The sequence below is a fragment of the Centruroides vittatus genome, unplaced genomic scaffold (genome assembly GCF_030686945.1).
Source record: "Centruroides vittatus isolate TY-2023 unplaced genomic scaffold, ASM3068694v2 contig_1168, whole genome shotgun sequence".
In the NCBI taxonomy this organism is placed as follows: Eukaryota; Metazoa; Arthropoda; class Arachnida; order Scorpiones; family Buthidae; genus Centruroides; species Centruroides vittatus.
The window spans coordinates 243,911-271,903 of NW_027120749.1; the positions used below are offsets into that span (position 1 = coordinate 243,911).

At 28.3% G+C, this 27,993-nt stretch overlaps 1 protein-coding gene across 2 annotated transcripts; it reads right to left on the minus strand.

Annotated features, from left to right (window-relative positions):
• Positions 1 to 69: 69 nt before the first annotated feature.
• LOC136981701 (uncharacterized) lies at positions 70 to 27,978 on the minus strand. Of its 2 annotated transcripts, XM_067278048.1 has the most exons (11): positions 27,897 to 27,978; positions 27,591 to 27,713; positions 22,540 to 22,582; positions 15,104 to 15,254; positions 13,502 to 13,635; positions 9,709 to 9,812; positions 8,271 to 8,374; positions 6,551 to 6,801; positions 4,309 to 4,481; positions 4,089 to 4,213; positions 70 to 951 (listed from the first exon to the last, which is right to left on the minus strand). In XM_067278048.1, the coding sequence occupies exons 4-11, from the start codon at positions 15,240 to 15,242 to the stop codon at positions 155 to 157; spliced, it is 1,827 nt and encodes a 608-aa protein (XP_067134149.1). In that variant the 5' UTR covers positions 15,243 to 15,254; positions 22,540 to 22,582; positions 27,591 to 27,713; positions 27,897 to 27,978; the 3' UTR covers positions 70 to 154. The 2 variants fall into 2 exon arrangements, with proteins under 2 accessions (XP_067134149.1, XP_067134156.1); XM_067278055.1 differs by lacking the exons at positions 27,591 to 27,713; positions 27,897 to 27,978 and adding an exon at positions 23,995 to 24,096.
• Between the last annotated feature and the right edge of the window lie 15 nt (positions 27,979 to 27,993).

The following is a 27,993-nucleotide window of genomic DNA, read 5'->3' on the forward strand; positions in this document are numbered from 1 at the left end:
AACTTGAAACATTAATTTGTATTTATACAAAATTAGTGTAATTCTAGCCAATGTACAAAGCACCAGAACTGTTAATAAAATATTTTTAATATGAATTTTATCTTCACATCAAAAGAACTAATTATATAAACAAGAGTACCGTGTAGTGAAACGATTACATCATGTAACCATTTTCTTCATTCAACAATTGAATTTGCCTCTTGCTTCTTATGGATACGATAAGATCATCATCACTATCGTTGTCATCTTCATTGACGTAACCTTCGTATACATCGGTATCAATTTCATCCTCATCTGTATCGACTTGCTCAAAAAGAAGTTCTTCTGGAACTTCTATGGAAGAAGTGTTAGGAGATATGTCCGAATCACTGGTGGAATCTACCGTGCTTATGATTTCGCAGTAACACGACAGACGGTCGTAATGACTATTTGCTAGTAGCAAAAGTAATTTCCACCGATACAGCTCAAAATTTAAAAAAGTGGAAAATGGTAGTGGAAGACACAGTTTCTTTACCAGATCGATTAGATCTTCGCATTTAATTTGAAACAATTTTTGCATAAATAATGATTTAATGTGAAGTATATTATTCTCTCTGGCTTGATATGGAGCACAAGTCACATCTTCCGGAATACTTTCCAATTGAGTGTCATTTTCAATATGATTATCCGAATTAACGTGACAACTTTGGTCCATTTTTGTAATTTCTTTCTCGTCGGATTCTTCTTTATATACACCATATTTCGCAGTGAGATGATCCAAACAGCAACTAAATATAGTTCGAGCGCATCTCTGTCTAAGAGTGAGAGATGTTTTACCCAGTAGACTAGGAATAATAAAATTTTTATTCAGCAATTTTTCCAGGGTGGTAAAATGCATATTGATGTAGTGATTCCATTGAAGTAATTCAAATAATGATCGTTCTAATTTATCAAAGTATTTATTTAGCAATCCTAATTAACAAAAAAGAAATGCGTATATAAGAATCGTTATAAAAAGTATTTCAAATGAAAAAAATCGTATACATAACCCATTCAATTTTAAAATAATTTAATTATTTGGCATATTGCTGATTTCATTATAAAACAGAACATCTAACTAAAATAGGTTAGATGCTATTTCATGTTAATGAAAACAAGTTACTGAATATGTTAATTGAGAAAATACAATGAATGCAATGGCAAAAGAGCTCTCAAATGATTAACATCACTTCAATTTCTAGCATTTCACTAATTGATGTCCTTGGCACTGAATGATCAATCACATATGAAAGATTTCTAATATAATGCAATATAACATACATTATTTTAGATGACAAACATAGAAATATACCAGTATAAAGGAATTTATTCAAGTAAGTGCCATGGCATCAATTAGAAACTTATAATACTGTGAACAAACTTAAAACAAACTAGAACATATTAAGGATATGCATCCTTTATGATCCTTTTAAATATTCTTTTTTTGAAAAAAAACTTCAGAAATTTAAAAAGATTGTGCATCTGTTATGAGATTTTATTTAATAAATAATTTTTATATTATTAATTAATTATTATAAAAAGACAAAACACTTATTTGTGGAGGTAGAAGCAAGTTTTTAAAAAACTGTATATAAAAATTTTACTTATGGGCATTAAGTCTGAACTCCACTAGAGATATAACACAATCTCCTCTATCTTTCCATCAAATTTAATAGCATCAATGTCCCATATATAAAAATAACCTGCAAAGTTTCAAAAATTTTTGTTTATGCATTCCTGAGATATAAGGCAAAACAGATGCCTGCCCATCCATACATTTCCACTATATACATTTTTGATAGGGTCTTTTTCATTTTTGGACTTATGGAGTATCTAAATGCTGAGGAATGCAAAAAACCAGGGGGGTTGAAAATTTGGCATTTCGTTACATTCTACAACAGCCAGAAACTAAAATTATATGGTTCTTAACCCTTACTGTCCATTAGCATCCATCATCTGAGAGAGACATAATTTCAACATTTTTACTAGTAGCATACAATTACTATAGAATGAATGCAGATAGTTTCAATTGAATAAACTAGGTAACCGAGTTTCAGCTAGAAGATCAGGTACGGATAAAAATAATTTGAGATGAAGGGGAAAAAATGAGAACCAACTTGTTAGAATTGCTAATTCAAGAAACTGTTTTTGTGTGTTTATTCAGCTTTGTTGAAGACCTTTAATCCAAGAATCCTTTACTCATTCATAAGAATACTGTACAATTTACTAAAAAGAAGGAAAAAAATCTGGAATTCCATACAAAAAAAAATGAGAATATGAAGTATTGGTGAAATATTGAAAGCAAGTTTAGGTTTCTTTCAGAAATTCTACAAATGACAAACTCACCTAATACAGTAAGCAACTGTTACACAAAAATCATGAAAATTATATTCTAAAAATAGCAGGTTGTATTGCAGTATTTGCTTCTTTATCTACAGAAAAGCTTCAGTGACAATGGCATTATTGGCTGATGAAAACAGTATTTTGATTCAAAGGAGTAGGTCAACAACAATTGATAATGCTGGAAGTTAAGATGTTATTCTTATAACAACAGATCTTAGACATTTTTCTTACTGCCAGCTTACTGCAAAGCTGATGGTAAGCTGTCATTTTGAAGTGACATTGGCCTTACCAGAACTGGAAAAAGTTTCCTTAATTAGTCATCAGCTATTTGGCACAAAGACCTTATCTAAACTACCTGCTTTAATTGAGTGGAAAATTGAGTTTTATCAGATGATTACTTGTTTAAGATAGCTATAATGTTATATGATGTCAATAGTAAAAGAATATTCTATAAAGTTAAAAATTAACACTGTTGTTGTCAAGAAAATGCACAAAATTTGTGCAACTTGCTGATATTTCTTAAAATAAAAGCTTTAAAATTGCAAATTCTCAGTATTGAAGCTAGTAGATACAAGAAATTTAAAAAAGAATTGCTCTGAAAGTCAATGTAGTATTTCTAAGTCAGAAAACAAAAGAGGAACATGGTTGTAATAGTAAAAATCTGACTGCCAATGATATAAGACAATTCTTTCTAGTAATCAACATTCATGTAGAACAAGGGTCACTAAACTATGACCCATGAGGTCAGCTAATCTAGCCCTATACCACTGTGCCACAAATGAGCTAAAATATAATTATTTATATGGAAATATCATAGAACTAGATAAATTTATTTAAATTTTTTTACATAGTAAGTGTAAATAAAAATGCCAGAAGTGGTCCAATCTGATTTTTGCATCTGACAGTAGTATAATTTTTTGGAAAATCAGCTAAATAAAAAATTTGGCAACTTTTTGCAACTTTGGATAGCAGAGCACTTTTTGTATAAGTACTGTACCTGCAATGAAATTTCTAACAAAAGCAATTACAAGCTTGCTGCAGCAATCATGTTTACGTATTGGTAAATAAATATGTTGGTTGTCTTTATTTTTTGTGTATTCAGTGTACTGTATTGAACAAAATGGTTATGCAACCTGTGCTCATCATTCTCTTAGTTATGTGCCCCACTGTGAAAAAAGTTTGGTGTACCCTGATGTAGAAAATAAAAATTTCCTCAACATCAATATCAATGTGTTTTCTCAATTAACATAAAATAGGTACAGAACTTTTAAATTACAAATTACAATTAGAAAAAAAAAAATTCTGCAGTCATTTCAGTTCTCAGATAAAAATTTAAAAATATCAATATTAATAAAAAAATTGTTTAAGCTACCATTCACAATCGTCTCCATCTAATAAGATTGGAAATTGATGCTAAATTCTTTGAGCCAAAATAATATATATATATATATATACCAGTAAGAAGAATCCAACATTCATCTTATCAAACCAACTAACCTAAAACACAATTCTGCTGCAATAAAGATTTCACATAAATCCAATAACATAGTAATTATTTTTATCATTTACTCATCTTGCTAATTACAGTCCTTACTACTATTTAAGCATGTATTATTGTCTGGATTTTATTCAGTTGATCTATATTTTAACTTTACAATTTAATGGATAAAATTTTAAAATAAATTCACTAAAAGAAAACATTATTTGATGTCATGAGACACTTTTACCTGAATCAACAAGAGCAGATAGTTCTTCTGATATAGTGAATGGAAGTTCTCCTGCTTTCCATTCATCTCTATAAACAAAACTTGACTTTAAGGTTCTTGTTAATGACATCAAGACTGCTGGTATTCTAAGATTATGAATATAAAATATTATAGTTATAAAAATTTTTTAAAAACTTAAAAAAAACCATTTTTTTAATTTTAAAAATGTTTTAATATTTACCGTCCACCAATTAATACATCTGGAGAAGACAGACAAGGGCCACAAGGAGTGTATCCAACTCCAGCAATAGAAGGATCTGCATTAGCTTCAATTAGAGTATTTGCCAAATTTAAACTGCTTGTACAAAATAGATACCATAGAGCACTCTGGTTCATGCAGTTAACATAATTAAGCTGCAAAGAACAAATGAAATCAATGGAGAAAATTTAAACAAATAAACAAATGTCAAATTACAAATGATTATAAATAAATATTTATATTCATTATTTGATTACTTTAAATAAATAATACAGCAAAACATGTCCAAAATGGAACCTGAATAAAAAAAGAAATATATAAATGGAAAAAATTCTTCAGAATAAAGCAATCTTTTATGTTAAATTCTACTATAATCTGGAAATCTGTTGAACACAGAAACAGAAGAGGTTTTTGAGTACAAAGAATGTAACATAACCTAGATAAAATGGAAAATTAAAATTTCATTTAAAGACAAATTTAAAGACATTTATAGGCTAAGTAAAATTGTCTCTTGGTATAACTGTCATTGTAGAGCATGACAAATTGTATTCCAAGAACAATTTGGAACCTTGTCAAAGAATTGAAAGTCATATGGCAAGGACATACAGACAGGATCTTTGTTGGAATTAACCAGTGACAGAGTTGAGATCTTTCTAGAATCAAATATATTTCTGAGAATCAAGTTCTCAAGAATAAGCAACAAATATAATTCATGAAAACAATAAGAATATGGTAACACAGTGCTACCAATTTATCTTGTATGGAGTAGTTAGTAACTAACTAGTGCCAAGTATCTGAAAACAAGTTGATTAACAAGTTGATAATTATAGAGACTAAAGTAAACAATTAATTAGAGTTTTAAAATTCCTTGAGAAGTTAGTTCATAAAATAATTTGGCCTCTGTATTATTGAGATGTGATTAGAATTTTTGATGACACAGAAAGACTAGTTCTTCAAACTCAAATTAGCTTGTACACTGTCACGTAAGCTAATATGGGCTGTATCTAAAACACATAAGAAGTATTCAAATCTTGAGCACAAGTTCTTCCAAACAAAAACTTTTTACAATCGAATAGTTCTAAATTCATATATTCAAGTACTCTCATCTTTAGTTGAAATCATATTGGATTGATTTGAATTAATCCTAATAGTAAAAATTTTTATGTATGTAGAACCGTGGTCACACCTTGCAATTTTCAGCCACACAGGCAACGGAAACTGCGATGGCTGTCCTCATTAACTAGCAAACCCCCTTTGAAAACCGGTGTGATTGCAACTGCAACTAGAAACAAAAAGTTTGTTCTACTCATGTTGATTGCAATTGCACATCCAATCAGCAAACACCTTTGTGCCACATCATACAATGGCAACATTGAAAATAGTTCATCAACTTGGTGGAAAGCAAGAGGATTGACACTTTTACAGAAGTGAGATTGATCGAGGTTATTCAGATTCACAAATGCCTGTGATATTTTAATTCTTCATTTTATCAAAGATTTTATCTCTTAATGTATTCACACCAGCTCTAACGAAATGATTACATTTTTTCTTTTATTCATTGCAGAAAAGAAACTGCTTGCCATTTTAATAAGAAAAGTGACTAAAATTCTGTAAATACTCTGAAGTAGAATGTGTTGGTAAACTCATGAAAGTAGTCAAAAACAAGCTATTGTAATTTTATTGGTTTATCATGAGGTCATGTGTTTCCAAGTTGCAATGCCAACAAACAATGTGACCATGAGAAGACATGCACAACTCATGCTTGTTGCAGTTGTAGTTGCCTGTGCAGCTGGAAATTGCTAGGTGGCCACTGTGGAACTGGAAATTGTGACCACTGCTTTAAAGCGATTTTACTCTGTAACATAACTGCAGCATTTTTCTAGTATAGTTTATGGACAAAAAAAATTAAAATCTGTCCAAAAGAGAAAAAATATTCAGTATTGTGCAATTCCAGTTTACATAAGTTTTACTGTGTAATAACTTAACTACAGTTTTTCTTGACAAAAGAAATGGTAAATTTAAATAAAAAATATAAATTCGTTTATTCTTTAAATTTGCAAATTTTCATTATCATCATCATCAGTAACATTACATACTACTAAAATTTTAATATGTTAAAAAAAAATAATGTTTCTTCATAAATTATATTTGCTATAATCACATTATAAATTTATTTTTGTACTATAATTTATATTATCATCATCATAAATAAATTTTTACTTACATCTAATGTTGTAAACTGCAAAAGATATTTCAACACATCTTTTAAATGCTCTTCTCTATGTAATTTATTTTGAAGTTTCCAATTTGGACGGCACAGAGCCATTAATGGAGTATTTCCATGAGAATCTGTTGATGTAATGTCTGCTCCAGCTTGGATCAGTTTTTCAGTAAGTTCAAGATCAGGATATGTGAAAAGCAAACGAATAAGAGCAGGTGTGTCTCCGAGATAAACATTAACTTCTGCTCTATGTGCTAATAAAAATTAATAGAATCATTAATTTCATATAAACTATAGAATACAAAAAAAAAAAAAATAAATAAAAAAACTGTACACATTTTTATCACCTAAAATTAATAAATAGTTTTTATTACACTAATATTTTTAAATATAAGTTGAAAAAATTGAAAAGTCAATTACTACCATATGTGTTTAAGATGATAAAACTAATAACATATGCATTAAATCAGATAGAAAGTAAAATAATGTATTTTTTAAGTAGAGAATACAAAGATTTTAACTGACTACTTTGCTTAATAAATGTATGCAACACGATAAAAACTCTTTCATATACTTAATAACAAATTTTTGTTGCATAATACAATAAAAATAGGAGTTTATTAACCTGATAAGATAATTCATATATATAATGCTCATCCTAATTTAGAAATATTTCTTAGGAGAACAGAGAAAATCAATTTTCATATAGCTTGTCACAAAAGTTTTTGCCTGACAATGATGGTATAATACTCTTATATTTGTGAATTTTTGGGACAATTATATTTTTATATGCTTAAAGATCAAATTTCAGCTTCTTAATTATATTCATTATTTTTTTTATGCACTCTAGAAAGTGACTAGCAAGTCAAGGAAAGAAAAATGTAAAAGCAAGAACTCAAAGCTAATAAAGAAGTATCAGTGTAAAAATAGGTTGAAAGCATAGAAAAGGCATACAGAATAAGTATGGTGATTTGGTACTCACATAGATAATGAAAAAAATTGGCCTAAAGGATCAGTGAATGATTACTTACTGTCCAATATTAAACCAAATTTTTCACAAATTTTAATGTTTCTTATGAAAATGTGAGTTTTGAATTTTGCAAAATATCACTGTGTCAAATTGTGGAATAAAAAATGTGTCATTACTGAAAAAAGTGTATACAAGATAGTGTATATTAGAAAGTGCAGAAAAATTAGAAAATATTATTAGAATTTAAAAAATATAGTACAGATCTGAATTTTACCTTCATAATAAACATTTTATAAAAATAATTTATAATTTATTTTCAAAATTCACAATAATTTTTAATTTTTGGATAAAAATCATCTCTTTGTATGTTCTACTTCTAAAAAATATACATCTTGTCAAGATTAAACCGAGATGATGTCTTGTAAAGAATGTGTCAGAATGAATAGTTTTACAACAACACTACAGAATTTAATGAAGATTATAAATTAACATAACATTTAATTTTTAAACATTTTTAATTTATAATTTTCTTAAAATATTAAAAATATATTTCATTAAAACAGATTAAGTAAATAGCCAAATTTGGAAGAGAATATTTCTTCTGTTAATTAAAACTTTCATATTTTATTACATGTTGTAGTTACAAATATTAAATTTAATTTGAAGTATAGAACAGAGATGGAAAAGTTCAATCTTACAATAATGATGCAGAAGAAGAAAATAAAGTTTAATTTATTGCAATGAAGAGCTTACCTATGAAACAATCAATCAACTCCAACAACTGTTCTCGTAATTCAGGAAAAGTTGTAATAACTGAATCATTTAGACCTATCACACGTGCTACTTCTGGATTCCATCTAGAAATCAATTTCAAAAATTACAGATACTATATATAATTCACTTATTAAAACCTTAAAATGCATAATTCTAATCTTAAAATTCAAAGCATAGAAATTAAGTATGAGAACTAAATTCATGCACATGCATGCACACACACTAAAGATTTTACTGTATATTATACTTTATCATTACAATGTAACCCTGATTTATGACTACTTGAGGATTGGGAATGAATCCTGTCAGGAAAAAACTGCAGAAACTTTTTGAAGATGGTCTGTCTCAGATTTGTCAGGCCCCATTCCTCACCACCTGGCTGCCCCATTGTGTAATGGCTGAATTCATAATGAGCTTGATAAAAAGGCTCTCTCAGTGACAACAGGGCAGAAAAAGTAAAAAAAACAAAGACTAATGTGTTTAGCATTTGTTCTAAGCAATGCAATGCATCACTGATTTCTTATAAATTATGATGTAATGATGAAAAGAAATGTCAGTAGTAAGACACAAAGATAACAGAACATAAATAGATAACTCGTGGACAATCAACAGAAAGTATATCTACCTGACCCTAACTAGGAATATACAAACTGACACTTAGAAGTCAATAACATTCATATTGATTTAATCTCATTAAATTTACAGATTAATGTGCATGTGCTCATTTTCAACAAGCAGATGACATCAACAGTAACTCTCTTAAGCCAGGAATCATTTTTTAAGGGCTTTTTACTAAGCACTCAGTGCTGAACTATGAGCAAACTAACTTGTTTGGAAAACAAGCACTCAGTTTCTGATAAAACTATTTTTGAATGCACCCTTTGGTCTGATGAAGATAGATGCCTTGGGTAAACTACACATTACATACAATTGTAACTTTGCATACTTGCTGTATCAAGTAATTATTTTGGATAAAAACAACATTTAACATATAAAACAGCAGTTTTCATGAAATTCTCTCTATTTCCCAAATCTGTAAAAATTCAACACTTTCCAGGTTTTCCATGATCACTATAAACCCTGGTAACTTCAAAGAAGGTTAATGATATTAAAAACTTTACAGTTAATTGTTTAATCTGTATAAGAATTATATGTACCAAAAATAAATTAATTTGTAAATTAAGCTGTTGTTACATATATATTAAAGTCTGAAACTGAATAATCAATAACAAACATAATTTATTTTATAATTTACTATGCTTAAAAATAAAAATGACAAAAGAAAAAGTATTTGAAAATTGCAATAAACATATTAAAACAAATGTGTTTATACAAAGATTAACATATTATATATAAAAAATTATTACTGTATTAAAAAAAATTTAAATATCACAAAATGAATTTTTATTCACTTTACCTATCTTTCACATAAAGATGAAGGGAATGTATATAAAAATCTAACAATAATTCCATTGGACTTTGACTAAACTGCCTTGCTAAAGTCATCCAACGAGGATTAAACTATATATAAAAAAAATAAAAATAATAATCATGCTATGTAATACATTCATCACTTATAACTAAATAAAATACAAACAAAAAACAATTTTTAAATACATATTAATTAAGTAAAAAGTAGTGCCATCAGAGAGCTTTAATGTATTATTATATTTCCAAGTTGAAAGTTTGTATGTTTGTCAGATGATAAAATTCTAACTAAAATATCTTGTAGAAAAAATATTAATAATGAAATAAAACTCATTTCTAAACAGCATTTGCCCAAATAGTATTATTCAAATATAATTTCATTTTATACAGAAAAATATTACTTATCATATACTTATCAATCAATTTTTACATACATTCAAAAATAAATCATCTTTTAAAATATTTGTCAAAATAATAAACTACTATATTGTTTTGCTAATGTTTTCCAAATATTTAAAAATTACTTCATTTTTGAACAATACTCAAGCTATTGTAGACTATTACAGTTGAAAAGTACTGAAAACAAACTAATATTTTCAATAATTAACAGAAATGAGAAACTAATTTTAATCATCCTGTAATATTAAAAAGTTTAATATTTATACTTTCAATAATAACCTGAGATCTGTTTGTTTACAATAATATACAATACCAAGTTTCTACAATTAAACTTTTGGTTTCATGAATTTATTCTGTATAACATCTTATTTCACTATCATTTCTTAACTTTAATTGTAACAAAAGATGAGTTGTAATCAAATAATAAAAGAAAATAAAGTAATTTTTTAAATAAAACTAAAAACCCAAATATATAAACAAAGCTATTTTCATAAATAATTTAAAAAGGAAGAATTTTGGCAAAATATTTTCATTACAGTAGAGCGTCGATAAGTGGAACGCCGGTAAGTGAAATGGCCGGAAAGTGGAACGATTTTCAGTCGGACTGTGTCGTGCTGAATCGAATGTTTTTGATACTAAATTTACTTCTAAAGTATAATTTTCATGTTTTTTATATTCTTTAATATATTTATTTTGTTTGTACAAAATGCAGAAATAATTTTTAACGATACGATAGCCTCGATGATTATTATAAAAATTTTTGTTAGGCTTAAAATCGACGAAAATTCAACACAAAGCGACACACAACGGAGAAAAATTCAACAGGAAGCAATACGCAACGGAGAGAAATTTGAACATCGGACAGGTTAATGTATTTTTTCGTACAAAGTCGGAAACTGGAACAAATCATTAACTGGAAGGACCCCAGTCCCCAATTGGTTCCACTTATCGACGCTCTACTGTAATTACATACACAAAATTATTTCATAAGATACCTGAACATACTGGAAACTATTTTACTTACTGCAATTAGTTTATATGAGAAATTATATTCCATCTAAATTAAATTAATTATCAAGCAATATATTTATGCATATATTTCATAATTCACAATAAACTCATTATATACACTCAATAAAATTTCATCGAACAGTAATGAGTGTTTTTATCCTCTAATATTGACTAATCTGTTAAATCTAACAATTTTAGATTCCAAAAAATCTTAACAACAATAGAGAAATAAAATTTCATTTCTCTAGGACTTCAGTTAAAATTTTATTCTTTAGAAGAAAAAAAAATTGTCTTCATTAATTAAGATGATAAAAATTACCACAAATAATATGTAATTCTGACTGAAATTAGGTCAGAATACTTCATTGATCTGTATTGAAAAAATTTTACTTCTTTCATTCCCACAGTGTTTGAAAAATCTTCCAAACATCTTGCATAAACATAGTTTTTAAATTTTCTTTCTCTCTTTTTTAAATGCATGTAAAGAACAAAAGTAATAGTGTAATAACACACAACAGATTTATATTAATGTGAGAAGGTGAGAAGGGAATTTAAATATTATCTGCAACAGTTATCTAGCAGATAACTGTTGCAGATTGTAACCAAGAACCAAAATGCTTGCTAAAAATTATAGAAGATAATTTTAATATACAGCAGCTGATAAGTTCAATTAAATGCTGAATATCTCATTTCTAAAATAAATTGTGTAAAACTGAAGATGTCACTTATTTCAATAATAAAATATTCTTTACAATTATTCTAAGAAAGCTTGATTTTTGAAAATGAAATATCAGAATAAAGTTTTGCTATTAAATGACTTACTAACTATATTTTTACTCTGATGATAACATAGGTATGAGGAAATGCTTTATGAATTAAAAAATCTGATTTGCAATGTAACCACAAACTATTAGATATTGAATCATGATATGGAAATACAGTGGAAACTCACTTAATAAACATAATTCGTTCCAGAATCGTACTCGTAATGCAAAACACTTGTTAAGCGAAACAATTTTTCCCATATAAATTAATAAAAAGTACTCAAATATTTTATGTATAACGTTTATTCAAAGAAAATTATACAATATACATTGTTATCAATTTTTAAAATAAATGCTAAAAGACTGAGAAATGTGTTTGCTTCAGAGATATGTTTAAAATTAAATTGAAACATTGTTGAAATGGAAAACTCATTCAACTCAAATCTGTTTTTGAAGAGAAAATTCTAAAAAGTAGAAGAGAGATATGGAACAGTTATGCAAGGGTAGAACCTCAGGTTATCAACAGAGTACTAGAAGAAAAAGTACAATCTTCTCTTCCAGTTTTTGGTGAGGCCTATCCTGGCACACTATCTCCTTCAGAAATTAAGGGAACTTTAGTTTTATTCATATACAGAAATATGACATATGGATGATTTGCCAAAGGGAATGCTTCCTGGGAGTTCTTTTTATGGGAAACTGGTCCCTATTTAAGTTACTAACCTGAAAAACTGGAAAACAACACATTGGCAAGGCCGGTGTTCAATGGTTTTAATAATAATATATTAAAATCTAATAAGAGATGGTGCATAACGCCTCCTCTAATGATAAATTATTTAGTAATTAATTTAAAGTAATTGCAATATAATCCAGTAGTTGTTGGCTTATTACATATGTACATCAGGTTTGTAGGAGTTGGTTTATATATTTACAGATTTTGATGACCCAAAAATAGGGTGGTGCATTAGATTCAATGGTACATTAGAAATCAGAAAACACAGTAAATGTATTTTAAGCTTTCCATTTCTAAAATAGATGCATAAATATCTTGATTATTGTCATTTTTAGGTATGTTAAAATAAAATACAATATATTTAAATTAGACAAAATATCTGTATCTATCTATCTAAATTTCTATTGCAAAATTTTCAGAAACTGGCAAATCATAGATAACATTTTCAACAAATAATTCATCTTATAATTTGAATTATATAATATAGTGGATTCTCAATCTATCATTCCTGTATCAATCCTTTTCCTGCATCTATTGGTTGTTTTCTCCACTCCCAAATAAGGACCCATTTATATAATGTTAATTTTTCCTATATTCTTTGTTCTTGCATTGTTCATTCTGTATTTTAACTAAAAAAAATGTTATCTTGCATCAATCGTTTTACAATAGAAGGTGCTAATTTAAATAAATAATAAAAATATTAATAAGGAATATTTTTTTTCCTTTTTTTCCTCAGGAGAAATATTGTCATAAATTTCTCCTGTCAATCGCTTCTCCCAAAATCCTGCCAAAAATGATAGATCAAGAATCCACTGTATTTAATAAATAATAAATATTCTAGTTTTTTAAAAAACTATTTATTAGTAAAAATAACTAACCACTGGAACATGAAGATTAGGATCTGCACCATGATCTATCAAAAGTTTAGCCATATGAAGGTTTCTTGTTCCTATGTTAGAAGTGAGTCCTTTGCCACACAACACTATATATAGTGGGATACGTTCATAAGGTCCTGGAATTATTTCAAAAACAATTTATAATTTTATTTATTATCATAAGCATTTAATTTTTTTTAATAGTTTAATTTAATTTTTAATATTTTATTTAATTTTGTTGACATACAAATTCATTTATAAATTCTGTTATATCAGGTGTAAAGGTAAAATTTAGACATTTTGATAAAAATTTTATTGACAATTAACTGAATAATGGTTCAGTTGAGTCTGGTAGGTAATCACCTGCTTTAAAATTACAGTAGAGTCTTAGAAACTTGGCAACCTGTAACCTAATCACATCATTCAAAATAAATAAATACATGTAATCTAATTTTTATCTGCTAACTTAACACTATGATCAAAAAAGTTATTCTTCACTGATAACACTTGATAATAGCATCAATTCCACATGTTAACAGAGAATATAATCGTTTTTCCAAGGTGCCACTGAAAAATGCCATTACATGAAATTACTAACTTGAGAATAGCACTGAATAGCCAATATTTTTTAAGTTAAAATTTAATTACAAATAGAAATACTCAGTACTGGTACATAGTTATGATGATGTGGATGTGAGAGCCTGGACTTAATAAAAAATTTTTTGACTAAAATTTTTCGAAAGAGAAAAATCTGAGAGGACAATTAAAACTTCCCCATGAATTTGTTTCCTTGTTTGAGATTGTTGGTTCTGGCAATTGAAATTCAACAATTGGACTGTTCTATAATTCCTAATGATGTCATGGGAAAAACCCAAGAGAAACCTCCAAATACAAAAAGGAGGGAGTTTGCCATCACCAATAGTTCGTTTTTAACTGCTGTTTGTGCCTGATCCAGTTTTGGATACTGCTTAAGCTATTGTCGATCCTCTACCATTCTCAAGACATCCAAAGACTTTCATCTTTCTCAGGTCATTGAAGCTTCTTCTAAACCACCTGGCGAACCAGCAGCACATCAATCCGCCGATTCTACAATTTCCCAAGGAACCAACTTCTACTAAGATATTTACCAACATGTGACTGATTTGTAAACTCTCTCTTGGTTAGGGACTATAATTGATATCTAAAATTAGCACCTTGCTATATTAACTATGTACAGAGTTGTAAATAGTATCAATAAATAAACGAATATTGTGAATTGTTAAATTTGTAGTAGCGTACACTTCTTCCAGTCGTCTCTCAGGTCATCTCCATCCCGAATTTGAGCGCCTACAACCTCAACCACTCACACGCAAAAACGAAATTAGCGCCCATCAAGGTTTCTGTGTCTGTCCTGATGAACTAGTCATCCCCAATTCTATCTGATACAGTCAAATTGGCATAAACTTTATATTCTATTTGTCATTTTATCTGAATTATCCTGTATTTTTTCATATAAAATAAAATATCTGTAATAGATAACAACCAAATGCATAATTTAAATAGCATTATATGTACTGTACATATGTAAGTATATACTAATACACAAAAATCAATATTACACCATACCATCATTGAAAAATTCAGGATCTGTAGCATTTTCTTCTATTATTGTACATGCTCTTTCATAATCACCTGTCTCTAGTGCTCTTGTAAGAGCAGTATCATTTATCCCAAACCTTACTTGAAAATTTCCTATACCAGCCATGAATATTTAGTACTGCAATTAAAACATATTTAAAAATATTAAAAAATTATACTAATTACTTTAAAAACATAAAATAAATATTATTATTATCAATCACTTTATTGTAGTAAGGTTACCTTGTTACAGGGGGATCTAGTAGTTAATATTACAATTTAATTTTAATTTTGCTGAAGATTAGTTACATAAATCTTAGATATACAAAGAAACTTTGAACGTTATCACGTTAGTTTCAGTTTGAACATCTTTTTATACGTAAACAATTTAAGTCATACAATACTTCCTATGATGCTATGTTTGATTTTACAATATTTTATTTATATAGGAGAAAAAATTGTAGATCTTATACATACTAATAATCGATAAATTGTCAAGACAAGATCTAAAATTTCGTTCGTGAGTAGATGCAAAAACATAAAATAAATAACTAACATATTAAGATTTAATGCATTTTTTTTTATTATTAAACTTAAGTAATTTTAATCATAAATTATGAAATTAAACCATTATTATGTGGTAGAGAGCCAAAATTTAAAATTTTTGAAACACCATAAATTTTTTACTTATTGTAATATAAATACATATTTATTAAAAACAATTATTAACTTTTAGCAAAAATATAAAATTTATAATTTCAACAATACTATAGTTAATGACATTAAAAACATCACTAATACATTAATGCAGTGTTTCCCAAACTTTCAACATCTGTGTACCCCTTCTATAATTTTCGTAATGCTGAGTACCCCTCATCAAAAAATTGTATATACTTTAATAACAATCAAAATATATTTATTTTTTCCTTTTTTAGTATATTAACAAAATAATAATAAACGAAAAATTAAATTTATTCATAATAAAATATGTTATATTATAAATAACATTTATTAGGATCTGTGAGAAGGATGAAATTGTTTATGTTGAGACAACAGATCATCATAATTTGGTTCCCTGGTTGTTAATTTTAATCTGAGATGCGGTTTCACATCCAAAAGTCTGTTCCTTTTTTTCGACTTGTCTATAAATGCTGAAAAAACAACTTGCATAGATATGAAGTTCGAAAAGGCAAGATGTATTTCAGGACTTTTTCTGTTAAAACTGGATACACATGTTGCATTTGTAACCAGAATGATGTTAAGTACACTCCTTATGTTTATTTTTCAAGAATCCATCTGAAGCTAATTCCAACAATTGTTTTTCTTCTGCATGCGACAAACCTTCTGGCATGGATGTTGTATTAATGTTGAATGGATATCTTATCCATCTTCTAAATTTGACGATTGACTCAACAGTGAATTTTCTGTTGAGTCCCTCCGTTGAACGATCTGACGTCACGTTTTGTAGAAAAAAGAAATGCTTTCGTTGTGTGTAGTGTTGAGAGGCTGCTTTTCAAGATGGCTGACTTAAGTAATGAGAAGATGGCAATTGTGACTATTTTGTTAAATAGTATTTCTGAGAGTAGAGGGGATTATGAGATGTTTTTTAAATCAAAAACAAAAGATAACGAGGATATTCCATTTCTATATGCTGCTGCAATTGAAAAATCAAAAAAAGTCAAAATAGAAGGCTATGTGGAAAATATCGTTCCTAGATATGGCGATACGGACTTTAGGTCTCATTTTTGTCTTTCTAGAAGCACTGTCGAAGTAAGTCTCTGCTAAGAATTGTTAGTTGTAGTAACTATCTACAGAAAAATTGCTTTATTCAGCATTTTTAGCATTTTATTAATTAACACTAAAGCACATAACAACCCTTTCCTAATAGAAAAATCACACAAAAGCTAAAAATACACACGTGTGTGCTATAACAGTTCAATGTGTAGATACTGGAGGGTTTTATGTGACACTGTTGTCTGGGCCATAGAGTGGAGGAATGCACAGAATCACAGCGCCTGGCGAAACCACTAAGAAGTAACGAAGTTTTTTATTATTTTTCTATGTTTGTAATTGAAAAAAGTAAACTGCTTGTTGCACCAGGTGCAGCCAAAGCACGATGCAGTGCGTACCCCCACTAAACTCTTCCCGTACCCCTGGGGGTACACGTACCACACTTTGGGAAACACTGCATTAATGGATTAAATATTAAATACATTAAATCATAGAGTTATAGACTTTTTTAATGTTCAAACAATTTAAATCATCAATAATTAAATTTAGAAACCTAAAAAAGGAATAATTCAACAATAATTATATGAAAATCCAAGTAATCATTTGCTAGACAAAATCCTTATAAATCTGAAGATTTGAATAAGTATATGAATGACAAATGTGAGAATTTGAATGGAGATGTTGATATTTTACAAGATTTTAAAGATTAATATATTAGCGAGGTTGAGGCTGAAGTTTTAAATGCGAAAACGTGTACTTTGGACGTTCAGCGCCGCTTTCCTGTAAGCCTAGAAGTTTGACAGTAGCATTTGGAATGTCAAGCATGATTCCACTGACTTTCCGAACACCATTGTCAAACTTCTAGGCTTACAGGAAAGCAGCACTGAACATCCGACGTACACATTTTCGCATTGAAAACTTTGGCCTCAACATTGTTAATATTTCGATATTAAATTTGAAACTTTTTCCCTTTCTGTAAAAGTTAAAAATCGAGGAGAACAAGCAACGAATATTTCCTTTTTGACTGTTAGTTCCTGACTGTTGGCTATTTAGTCATAGGAGAGATAACGATCTCTCCTATGAGTAAATAGCTGACTATATAAGACTCATCTTGACATCCCGTCAAATGGTCAAATTACTTAATTCTCATTGGAAGAGAATATTGTATAAGAGTTCCATGCACCAAACTCAGGGTGGATTAAACATACAATCATTGGACTTATATTTTGTGCCTGGTCTCCTCTAACTTCTGCCTATGCAAGTCTGGGAAATGAAATATTTAAAGAGATATTATTAAATATTATTGTAAACTCTCTCTTATCCAGGGTTATTTTTAAGGTATTTTAGCTTATTTAGGTTTCGTTTATACTTAATATATCTATATATTATAAAATGATTAAATAATAAAAGAAATAAAATTTAATCTGTCTATTCCTTCAATTGACACCTATCAACTTACTGATAAGATATCACCACTCGAAATTTAGCCTTCCTATATTAAAGCCATCCTAAGACAAAAGTGGGCAAATCTTACTGATTTGTTGCTGATAAAATATCTTATACCCCCGATTTGAATTGAAGATATCTCGGGGAGTTATCATGTTATCATGTGTGCTTTTTCACTTTATTTTTGAAAAAGTGCTGAAAACATATTTTTCTCACTGTGCTCACAGTTTGAACTACAAAGCAAATTTTCATCAAATGTAGCAATCAAACTCTGAAGCATTTCAAGTAAGAGATACCTCTGTATATATTTTTTTTACAAAGTCTAGTGTTAATGGATACAGTAACATAATAAGTTACAAAATGTTGAACAAGCTGCATCATTGATATTGATGATTCAACATTTGCACCATCCACATTCTACAATATTATGACATTTACTGATGTAGATGAAAGACATATAACTGCTCATTTCAACATCAGCTATTGCTATGTAGCTTAGAACTGTTGTATCAATAATTTAACTGTACAGTATGCTCAAGATGTGTGAGCTGACACATAGAAAGAAGAAATACATGGAAGTTTCACACAAGGAAAGTCTGAGAATGATTTAAATTGCTGAGTGACTAAACTGTTTGTGTTCCACTGTTAGCAATAACATCACAAGGCATAAGACATGTGAAAACATGTATAATTTATGTAGTGGGCAGTCATGCTTAAACTCCCCAAATGATAAAATTCTCTATTTGAACAAAAAAATTTGATTTTCTATGTCTAGCAAACTGATGATGGAGTGGAAAGCATTAGCAGGACTGAGTGCAAGTCTATGTATTGTTTGTAAGAGATTTTGTGAAGCAAGATTTTTTGTATCTAAAACCAAGGAGAAACTATTACTAACAGAAAATGACGATAAGATTAGCATGAACCAAAGAGCATCACAATTGGATAATGAAACAGTGGCAACATGTCATAATTTCAATGAGAGCAATATTCATTATCCAGTGACCAATCCAAGTATTACACTGAAAAGTGAACAAAACATATCACTCAAATTCATAATGCTTCTTTGGTAATGATTTGGGGTTCAATCACCTACAATGGCATTGGAAGATTTGATTTCACGAATGGCACAATGAATCTGAATCAGTGTGAAACTGTTGTCAGACATTATGTCATCAACATAGCCAGAGATTTATTTGGATTGGAGCCATGCATTTTCCAAGAACATTTGGCATCCTGCCATACATCTAGACAGGTAAATGTACATTTCTGGTTTTAATGGTGTTTAGAATTTTAAAATAATAAATGATTACCTGACATTTTTATTCTTCCAGATGCAAAAGGGCATTCTCATAACTGGTAATATAAATGTTGAATTAAACAGAAAGTTTATCAGAAAATGTGTTCTCATGGTTCTTAAATTTCAGAAAGGACAGTCTTCAACAGAATAGGAGCTAAAAAACTGATTATTTGTTTATGGCCCCATAACATTAGTTGTGACATTATCTGAAGTCTAAGTGATAGCATGTCAGAGAATTCAAGCTGTTATTAAAGCCATGAAATATTGATGAATACAATGTATCATGGGTATCAATGTATCTGTAATGTATTTGTATTTGCTTTCATGAATATTTTGTCTAAACTCTTGGTTTATTAACTCTTCTTCATATCCTCAAAACAAGCATCTTAAACAAAATGTCTGTCAAATTATAAGAAGTTGCAGTAAACTAAACTTTTCAGCTTTTATTTTTCTTCTATATTTATGATTACTTATTGCTAATACATTATCTCCATCATAGTTTATACTTACATTATTAACATTCTGTTCATTCATGTAAACTCAGCAGGCAGGAAATATTTTAGAACACCAGTGTAAAATAACCTAATATAGCTGAAATTACACAAGGAAACCAAACACATTTTTACAATTTAGAAACCAGATGTTGGCCAAATTTAAAAATTGTATTGATTTAGAATATGCTAAGACAATATTCAATACTTTAAATAAGTAAGTCATTTAATATTCGTAAGGATGAGATGATTATCAAGTTAGTTGATAATCATCTCATCCTTAATCGGGATTGTACAGTTGTTTAACTGTATGACTAATAATTGTCATGTATTTTTTAAAATAGCTTATAAAATTTCAATTTTTTTAAAAATATTAATTTTATAGTCTTTTCCAGTTTTGCTTAGAGTCTACAAATTAAATACACAAATATTTAAAGTTGAATGAAAAATGTTGAAAAATGAATTACATAAATCATCCTTGATCAGATTGGGTTACACTATAAATTTTAAGTTAGATATTTGATTTTTACATAAAGGGGAGAAAAGCTTTAATTATTTTATTGTTTTTTTCTTTGTCACTATTGTTCAGTAAGAAATACCACACTCCCTATTATTTATTCAGTATACTAGCAAGTGAACAGCTTGGCTTGTGTCACTCACAGGCTTTCACAAGCTTTTAGGAGCTGTTCAAAACATAATTCATTGTTTTGTGAGAGAATTCAAAGCAGTTTCCAAAATACCATTGAATGTTACAGAGTTTACAATAGTATGGGGTTTACACTGACAGAGCTTAAATTGGATTTATCTCTGTTAGTTTCATCTTCAGTAGTATGATTCTGACCAAAGAATATCATTTAGCAAAGCTTCAGTGACAGATAAGTTTTCCTTTGCAGTCATTTTACAAAACATCAAAATATTAAACAACCACTTAGCAGTGAAAATGATAATTTTTTCATTAAATGTACCACCAACATTGATTATTGTTGTGTAGTCCTAACGAATGACAGTGACAAAGTAATTTTGCTTTGTCTCCACCATCTGCTTGGATGGTTTGGTTTTTCCGGAAGGGATCAGCGTAGCAGGATGCATCGTATCAGGATCTGTCTGAGGTGGACCTGAATGCAAGCTACTGACCCTGCTCTGGATTGGGCCATCATTGGGCAGACTGACTCCCTTAAAAATGAAGGAACAAGGACACCCCAGACAATTTTTGGATCTCTTGACCAATTTCGAAGACAGTAGAGTTCCCTTGAAAAGTGTTATGTAGATGATCATTTCTGGACTTGGACAGCAGACATCTGATCATTGGGACTGGCATCCAGAAGTGGCAGATTCCATGGACTCTTCTGTCAGAGTGACCTGCCTTCAAGTAAAGAAACTATGCTCCAATAAAGTCCATAAGGTAATACTCCAAAGAACCTGGACACGTAATTGAAAAGGAGAAAGAAAAGATCATTCAATTTGTCTTCTCTTCTTTCTTCACTTTCTCTCCCTGTTCTCTTCTCTTTCATTTTCTTTCTCCTTTAGTTAGTCCTTCACTAGGTCGGTTGTCTCTTCTCTGATCAGTCAGTCAGTCTCTTAATCCTTTCTCACTTTTAATTTTGTCACTTCTTTCTATTTTATTCTTTGTTTTTGACCAATCATGCTTTTGTTCTGGAAAAAGTGAAGTAATTTGTAAAATGTATGATTGGTCATCTAGGGGTCCTCCTCCTGTCTTGTCAATGAAAAATGATGTGCATCCATGTGACATGGATAGCATTCCATCGGTCACATAACACCATCCAAAAAGGGGGAAACGATGGCTATCCCCCTCATCTTTTCCTTCACATGTTGTGAGATTTATATCAGTTAACTGATAAATTTTTTATTCTAATTTGTTTCTCTAAATTATTTTAAATTTATTACTGAAAATTTGGAAAGGGGGTCTCTAAAATCGAAAAAAATAGGTGAAATTCCTTTACAAAGTTGGTTGATAAACAAACAATTTCAGTGTCATGTTTACATATGCATCTTGGAGATGTGGTCTCCAAAGGGTGTCCTGTCTGATAGCTAACAGTTGTTCTTTACACAACCAGACAGAACAAAAAAAAAAAAGATATAAAATACACACAGAAATTTTATTATATTTTAAACTCTAACTGATTAATTAAAGCAAATATATTATTAGAAAAAAGATTAAAATAAAGTGATTAAAATTAAAATTATACAGATAATGTAAATAACAATTCACAAATACATTATATAATATATAAATATATGATACAATAACAACAAATATTTTTTTGAAGGGGGAAGGTGGGTCATATTATATTATCAAAATCAGATGTTGATTACCCAACATACAATTGTATTAATGTGAAAATAATGTAAAATTTTAACACTAGATTTCAATTTTATTTTCATTTAAATTTCCAAATGTTATTTTTATTTAAATTAAAAAATCAAAATATATTACTTACTATAATCTTGTCTCAAAGTATTACTTTCTTTATTGTATTCTGTCTGAAAAACATAATAATGTAAAAACAATTTCTGATTAAACAGAATAGATAATGAAAATTCATTGAAATACTAATAAAAATAAATTAATTTTAAAGATTCTATTATCTTATAGAATCTTTAAAATAATAAAACTCAAATTATAAATTAAAAATATGAAGAATCTAAATTCTAATTTTAAAATAAATTAATCATTTATATATTTTATAATTACTAAATACTTCTATACATTATATAAAAAATAAATCCAGAGGAAAATTTTCAGAGGTTTCTATCTCCAATTTTTTCTTTTGCAAGTTTATTCAGAAACTGATTAACAATAAAAAAAATTAACAAAATACAAAATACATGGAAATAAATTATTACAGTTTCAGATAGAGTATCTGAAGATTTTAAAATTCTCTTTCCCATCACAATATAGGTGATGGGAAAGAGAATTTTATTGACCCATCATGATATTTATATATAATAATACTTAAAAACAGTATACATCATATATTTTAATCCAGTGTTAATAAAATATGCACATATTTTAATTTTAAAAACTGAAGAATTATCTAATACAGTAGAGCATCGATTATCCAACCCCCGATCAACCGTCACATCGGTTAACCGACTGCGTTCTACTCGGCAAATTCAAGTGTCCGATAGTGATGTGGCGCTACAATATTTGGTTATGTCTTGGCTAATTTAATATTATTTTTCTTAAATGTTTGCATGTTTTAGCTGGCAATATTGGCTCAACCATGAAAGGGAGGCCAATATTTAAACCAGGCTTAATTTTCAATTTTTTTTCTTTATTATTGTATCTATTTTGTGCAAAATAAAGAAATAATTTTTAATGATACAATAGCGACGATTATTATTTTAAAACAAATGTCCACTAGTGATGTGGCACTACAATATTTGGCTATATCTTGGCTACTTTAATAGCGATATACTAATATACTAATTACATGGGATATACTAATATACTATACTAATAATGTATTTTTTCATACTTTTCGGTTATCTGACCAACCCTAGTCCCCAATTGAGTCGGATAATCGATGCTCTATTGTAATTCTAGAAAGTAAAATGTTTAAAAATATGCTATTATAGATATTGAATATGAAAAAAAAGGGGTAATTATTATACAATGTACAGTTTAAATATTTGATTAAACTAATTACTTAATTTTCTTAGTAATAAATGATTCCATCTGAATTTAACAAGATCAACTCAAGATCTTAAGGAGCCCAATGATTAATTTGAGGAAACATCTTCAGATCATGTTATATTACTTTAATCTAATCAAAAATAAACACACATCTGTTATTTTCTAAAGCTGTTTATTAAGGTAAATTTAACTCAAATATTATAAATTCTAATATTAATTACTTTACTGGGATTCAGAGTATAAGAAATTCTCTTACTTCTTTCTTGATTTGTAAACTTTTGAATATCTTCAACCAACTCAATACTAACAGATGAGCTCCTGACCACTGTCCAGTAAGCTTCCAGTATCTTTCAGCTGTCTATCCCAATGATAATTGTTAGTTTCATATGGCAGTTCTTCGTGAACAACATTACTTACATTATACACAAGTTACAGCCACAAAATTAAATTTTTCTAGCCACAAAACACACTGCACTTTCATTTGAACTGTCAGCTGTGTATGCTCATTACCATGAATATACAGTTGCACTAACCACAAGATGAAAAATTTAAAGAGTTTATCTTTCATTTGACACATGTTTTGTGTGTGTGTCATGTTTCATTCCATCAGCAATTTTTTTCTTGACTTTCGAAACATATATAAGATGATTTTCAGATATAAGATTTAAGATGTCATTTTAATTCTAAGATGATAACTTAATTTTGTTGAAAACATTCAATTTTATTAAGTATTTCTTGAATTAAGTAATTCTACTGCTGTATTTTCTGATTTCTGAATATTTTTATTATTATATAAGAGGGTATAAAGATTATATATATCCATAAAGCTTTTTCCATAGTATTTACATTTCATGATTAAGATTCAAAACCATAAGTTAAGTAATAATCACTTATGCCCTTAAAATGAATGTTAATGATTAATTCTCAGCCATTCTTAATCTAGAACTGTGAAAATGGATGTCAGATTGTTTCCATTTTAATACTACTCTTGTAAAAAACAAAAACTTTCTTCTGTAGATTGAAATTTACACCAAATTATAGAGGTTATAGTCATTTTGTAGAAAATCATCATCATTATTATTATCATTATTATTATTATTATTTTATACATATATAGAAAAATATTTGTTCTAATTAAACAGTCATTATTCTAGATAAAAAAGATTAATACATAATTTATTATATATTATTGTGTCTTACACTAGATATAATAGTTAAATACATTAATTATATTATTATTTCAAATATGAATGCAACTATTATAATTTAGTATCATTATTGCTAATGATTTAATGTTGAAAAATGTATGAAAAGCTATTGAAAATGAATAAATAATCTCAAAAATCATTTAAGCACAAAGAAATTCACAGCTATAAAATGCATAAAAATATAAATACAGTATAAACTCAATTATCTAAATTAGCTTGCAAAAAAAAAGAATAAATAAATAAATAACAGAATGTGTCGCATTGTACATGTCACAGAGTATAATACACAGAGACCAAACTTTCACATAACTAAGTCATATAGATAACATTACATTAGATTTTGAGTAAATTAATTTACCTTCAAATTCAGTAATTACATTACAGTATTTATAGTTCATGAAACATTAAATGCACAGTGTTTGATGTACTTAAAACACAAAGACAAATGAGTTTCCCATATCAAATTATGTATTGTATAATTTGATATTACAGGTATACTTTGATCTGAAGTTATTCTACCAAATCCATTGATCTACAGACTTAAATATAAAATTTAATGATTAAACCTTAATTCCATCATCATCAAAAAACTTCAAAAGTTAAACTAATTACTTTTTTTGGGGAATAACCTGTGAAGCACTCTCTCTCTTTAAAAAGTAGTTAGGCTAGTTTAATTTTAATGATTAGATAATTAAAATAAAATGATTTTTATCTGAAAAGAAATTCTAATTACATTCTATTTTAAGTTAAAATCTAAATTAGATGAATTGAAAAATTATAATTAAAGTTTCTTTCATTATAAACTATTTAAACTGACTTTTCACATTATAAACAAATACAGGTTTGACTGTGTTAATACAGTAGAATTCATTTATTCTAACTAAAAATTCTGTTATCAGTCGTATAATGTTCTCATGTCTTGAAATATACCATGCTCATAAAAAACTTATCATAACCAGAGTTTCATTTATAATTATCATTATCTTCAGGTAAATAGTATGAAAGGAGGTTAAAAATGTTTGTCAGTCTCAACATGTGGCTAATTAATGTGCAATTGTCAAGTTATTAATATCACTCTTAACCAGTGCACTAAATATTAGATTGATCATTTTTATTACTATTTGCTCACAATACAGTAGTTTAAATTGCTGGCATTTCTTACTTCAATTACAGCCGTTGGTTGAAGGCAAACAATAATGAATGAATTACATATTAATTATAAATAAATTATTTTTAATACATCCTTTTAATGTCAGAGACAATGCAACCAGAATTTCTACTTATTTTAGTCATATTTACTTATTCTGTTTAATGTTATCAGTTTAAGCAAGCCTCAAAGTAATTACATTAAGCAAATTTTACTACAGTAATATCCCAAACTTACACGATAGGTGGGACAAGCGATAACCACGTAAGTCGAATTTGCGTAAGTCGGGGTATAATTTCGCAAATAAATACATACAAATTATTTTTAATTGGGGCCGGAAACTAAAGAAAACAATAATTTAGAAAAAAATGTTTAATAAAATCTTAGATAATACATATGCATAACAAATTATATTATTAAAACCGTAAACTGAAGTTATTTTGATGTAGAAGGCTTCATAAAATCTAACAAATTCGTCTGATGGCTCAAAGATTTTTTTTCTCCCGCAAAATTTCCTCTGTAGCATGCTAATAATTTTTTTATTTCTCGTTTTGTAGAAGAAATGCGCTCTTCGTTGGAGTCTATATTTTCTAAAATTTGTAACCCCTTTTCAATTGAACTGAGGTCTTCTGTCAAGTTTTCACAGCTTCGAGAATTTTTTCTTTACCTTTTATAATTGTTCTGACCGTCGATTCTGGTAGATCAAACTTCTTTGTCAATTCACAAATTTTCATTTTTGTATTGAAGTCTTTAATAATGTTAACTTTACATTCCAAAGATAAAGTTTTTCTTTTCTTGTTTGATGCAGAAGAATCAGTTATACTTCGTTTATATGACATAGTAGAGTCTCTCAAGTCTCCGTAGATATAACAAACACAGAAATAAATAACATAAAATAAATTGTAGCTATGCGTCAATTCAAACATGTAAGCTGAACAATAGTGTGGGGGGAGTGAGTAATCATGAGTTGCGTGGCGCTCAAACAAAAGACGAATTGACGAGATTTGAAAATCGCGTAACTCCAGGTTCGTGTAAGTCAGGGTAGCGTAAGTCGAGGTATTACTGTATATTTAAATTTCAATATACTAAATTTCGATCTTGTAAAAAAGTCATTTATATAATAATATAATGTTTAAACATAAGTATTATACAATACGTACATTATATATGTATATAAATTAAATGATTAGGGCCTAAGTTCTATAATACAATAAAATTTTATTATTTATCTACATAATTGATTTACACTGTTATAGTAATAATCAATAGGAATAAATCTATTTTTAGATATATTTTAAGTGAGAAAGTTCTACCTACATTTAATCATCGTATTGATTAAAACTGAACTAGAATGTGCACTCTAACATTATAAAAGAATTTTTGAACCAACATATTAGAGAAAAGTTTGATCTATTTGTATATATACATACATTAGGTAATTGTTTAATAAATTATATTTCCTCACCAGTTATAACCTATGTATTGGTCAATACTTACAAAGCACGAATCGTTTCAATGCTGTTGTTTGAATCATTCTGTAAGTCTATAAACTTTGTTCTTATTAATCGACTTAAAATACTTCTCAATTAGTTTACGTCCGCTGCATTGGTCTTCGTTCAACTGTTCAAAAGTAAATAATAACTCCATTAGATTATATAAATTGTTTTATCAATAAAACTCGCATTATAATTATGAATAAATGCTCAAGGCTTTCAAAACATTAACGTAAGTATAAAAATATTATAAGAATTCGTAAATTAATAACAATTACAGTTATATATCAATAATGAAACCTAAACTTACTCTTTACTTCTACATTCGTACGAAAGATGCAATAAGACACTTATGCCTTTATTTTCAAAGAGATGGCGCCATTCAAACAAAATTTACTTTTCAAATT

Excerpts from the sequence above, each read along its gene's own strand:
- LOC136981701 (XM_067278048.1), bottom strand. The coding sequence starts at position 15,242 with ATGGCTGGTATAGGAAATTTTCAAGTAAGGTTTGGGATAAATGATACT. Across the intron at positions 4,214-4,308 it reads GATGTATTAATTGGTGGACG|AATACCAGCAGTCTTGATGT; the intron begins GTAAATATTAAA and ends TCATAATCTTAG. Across the intron at positions 952-4,088 it reads ATCTGCTCTTGTTGATTCAG|GATTGCTAAATAAATACTTT; the intron begins GTAAAAGTGTCT and ends TTTGTTAATTAG.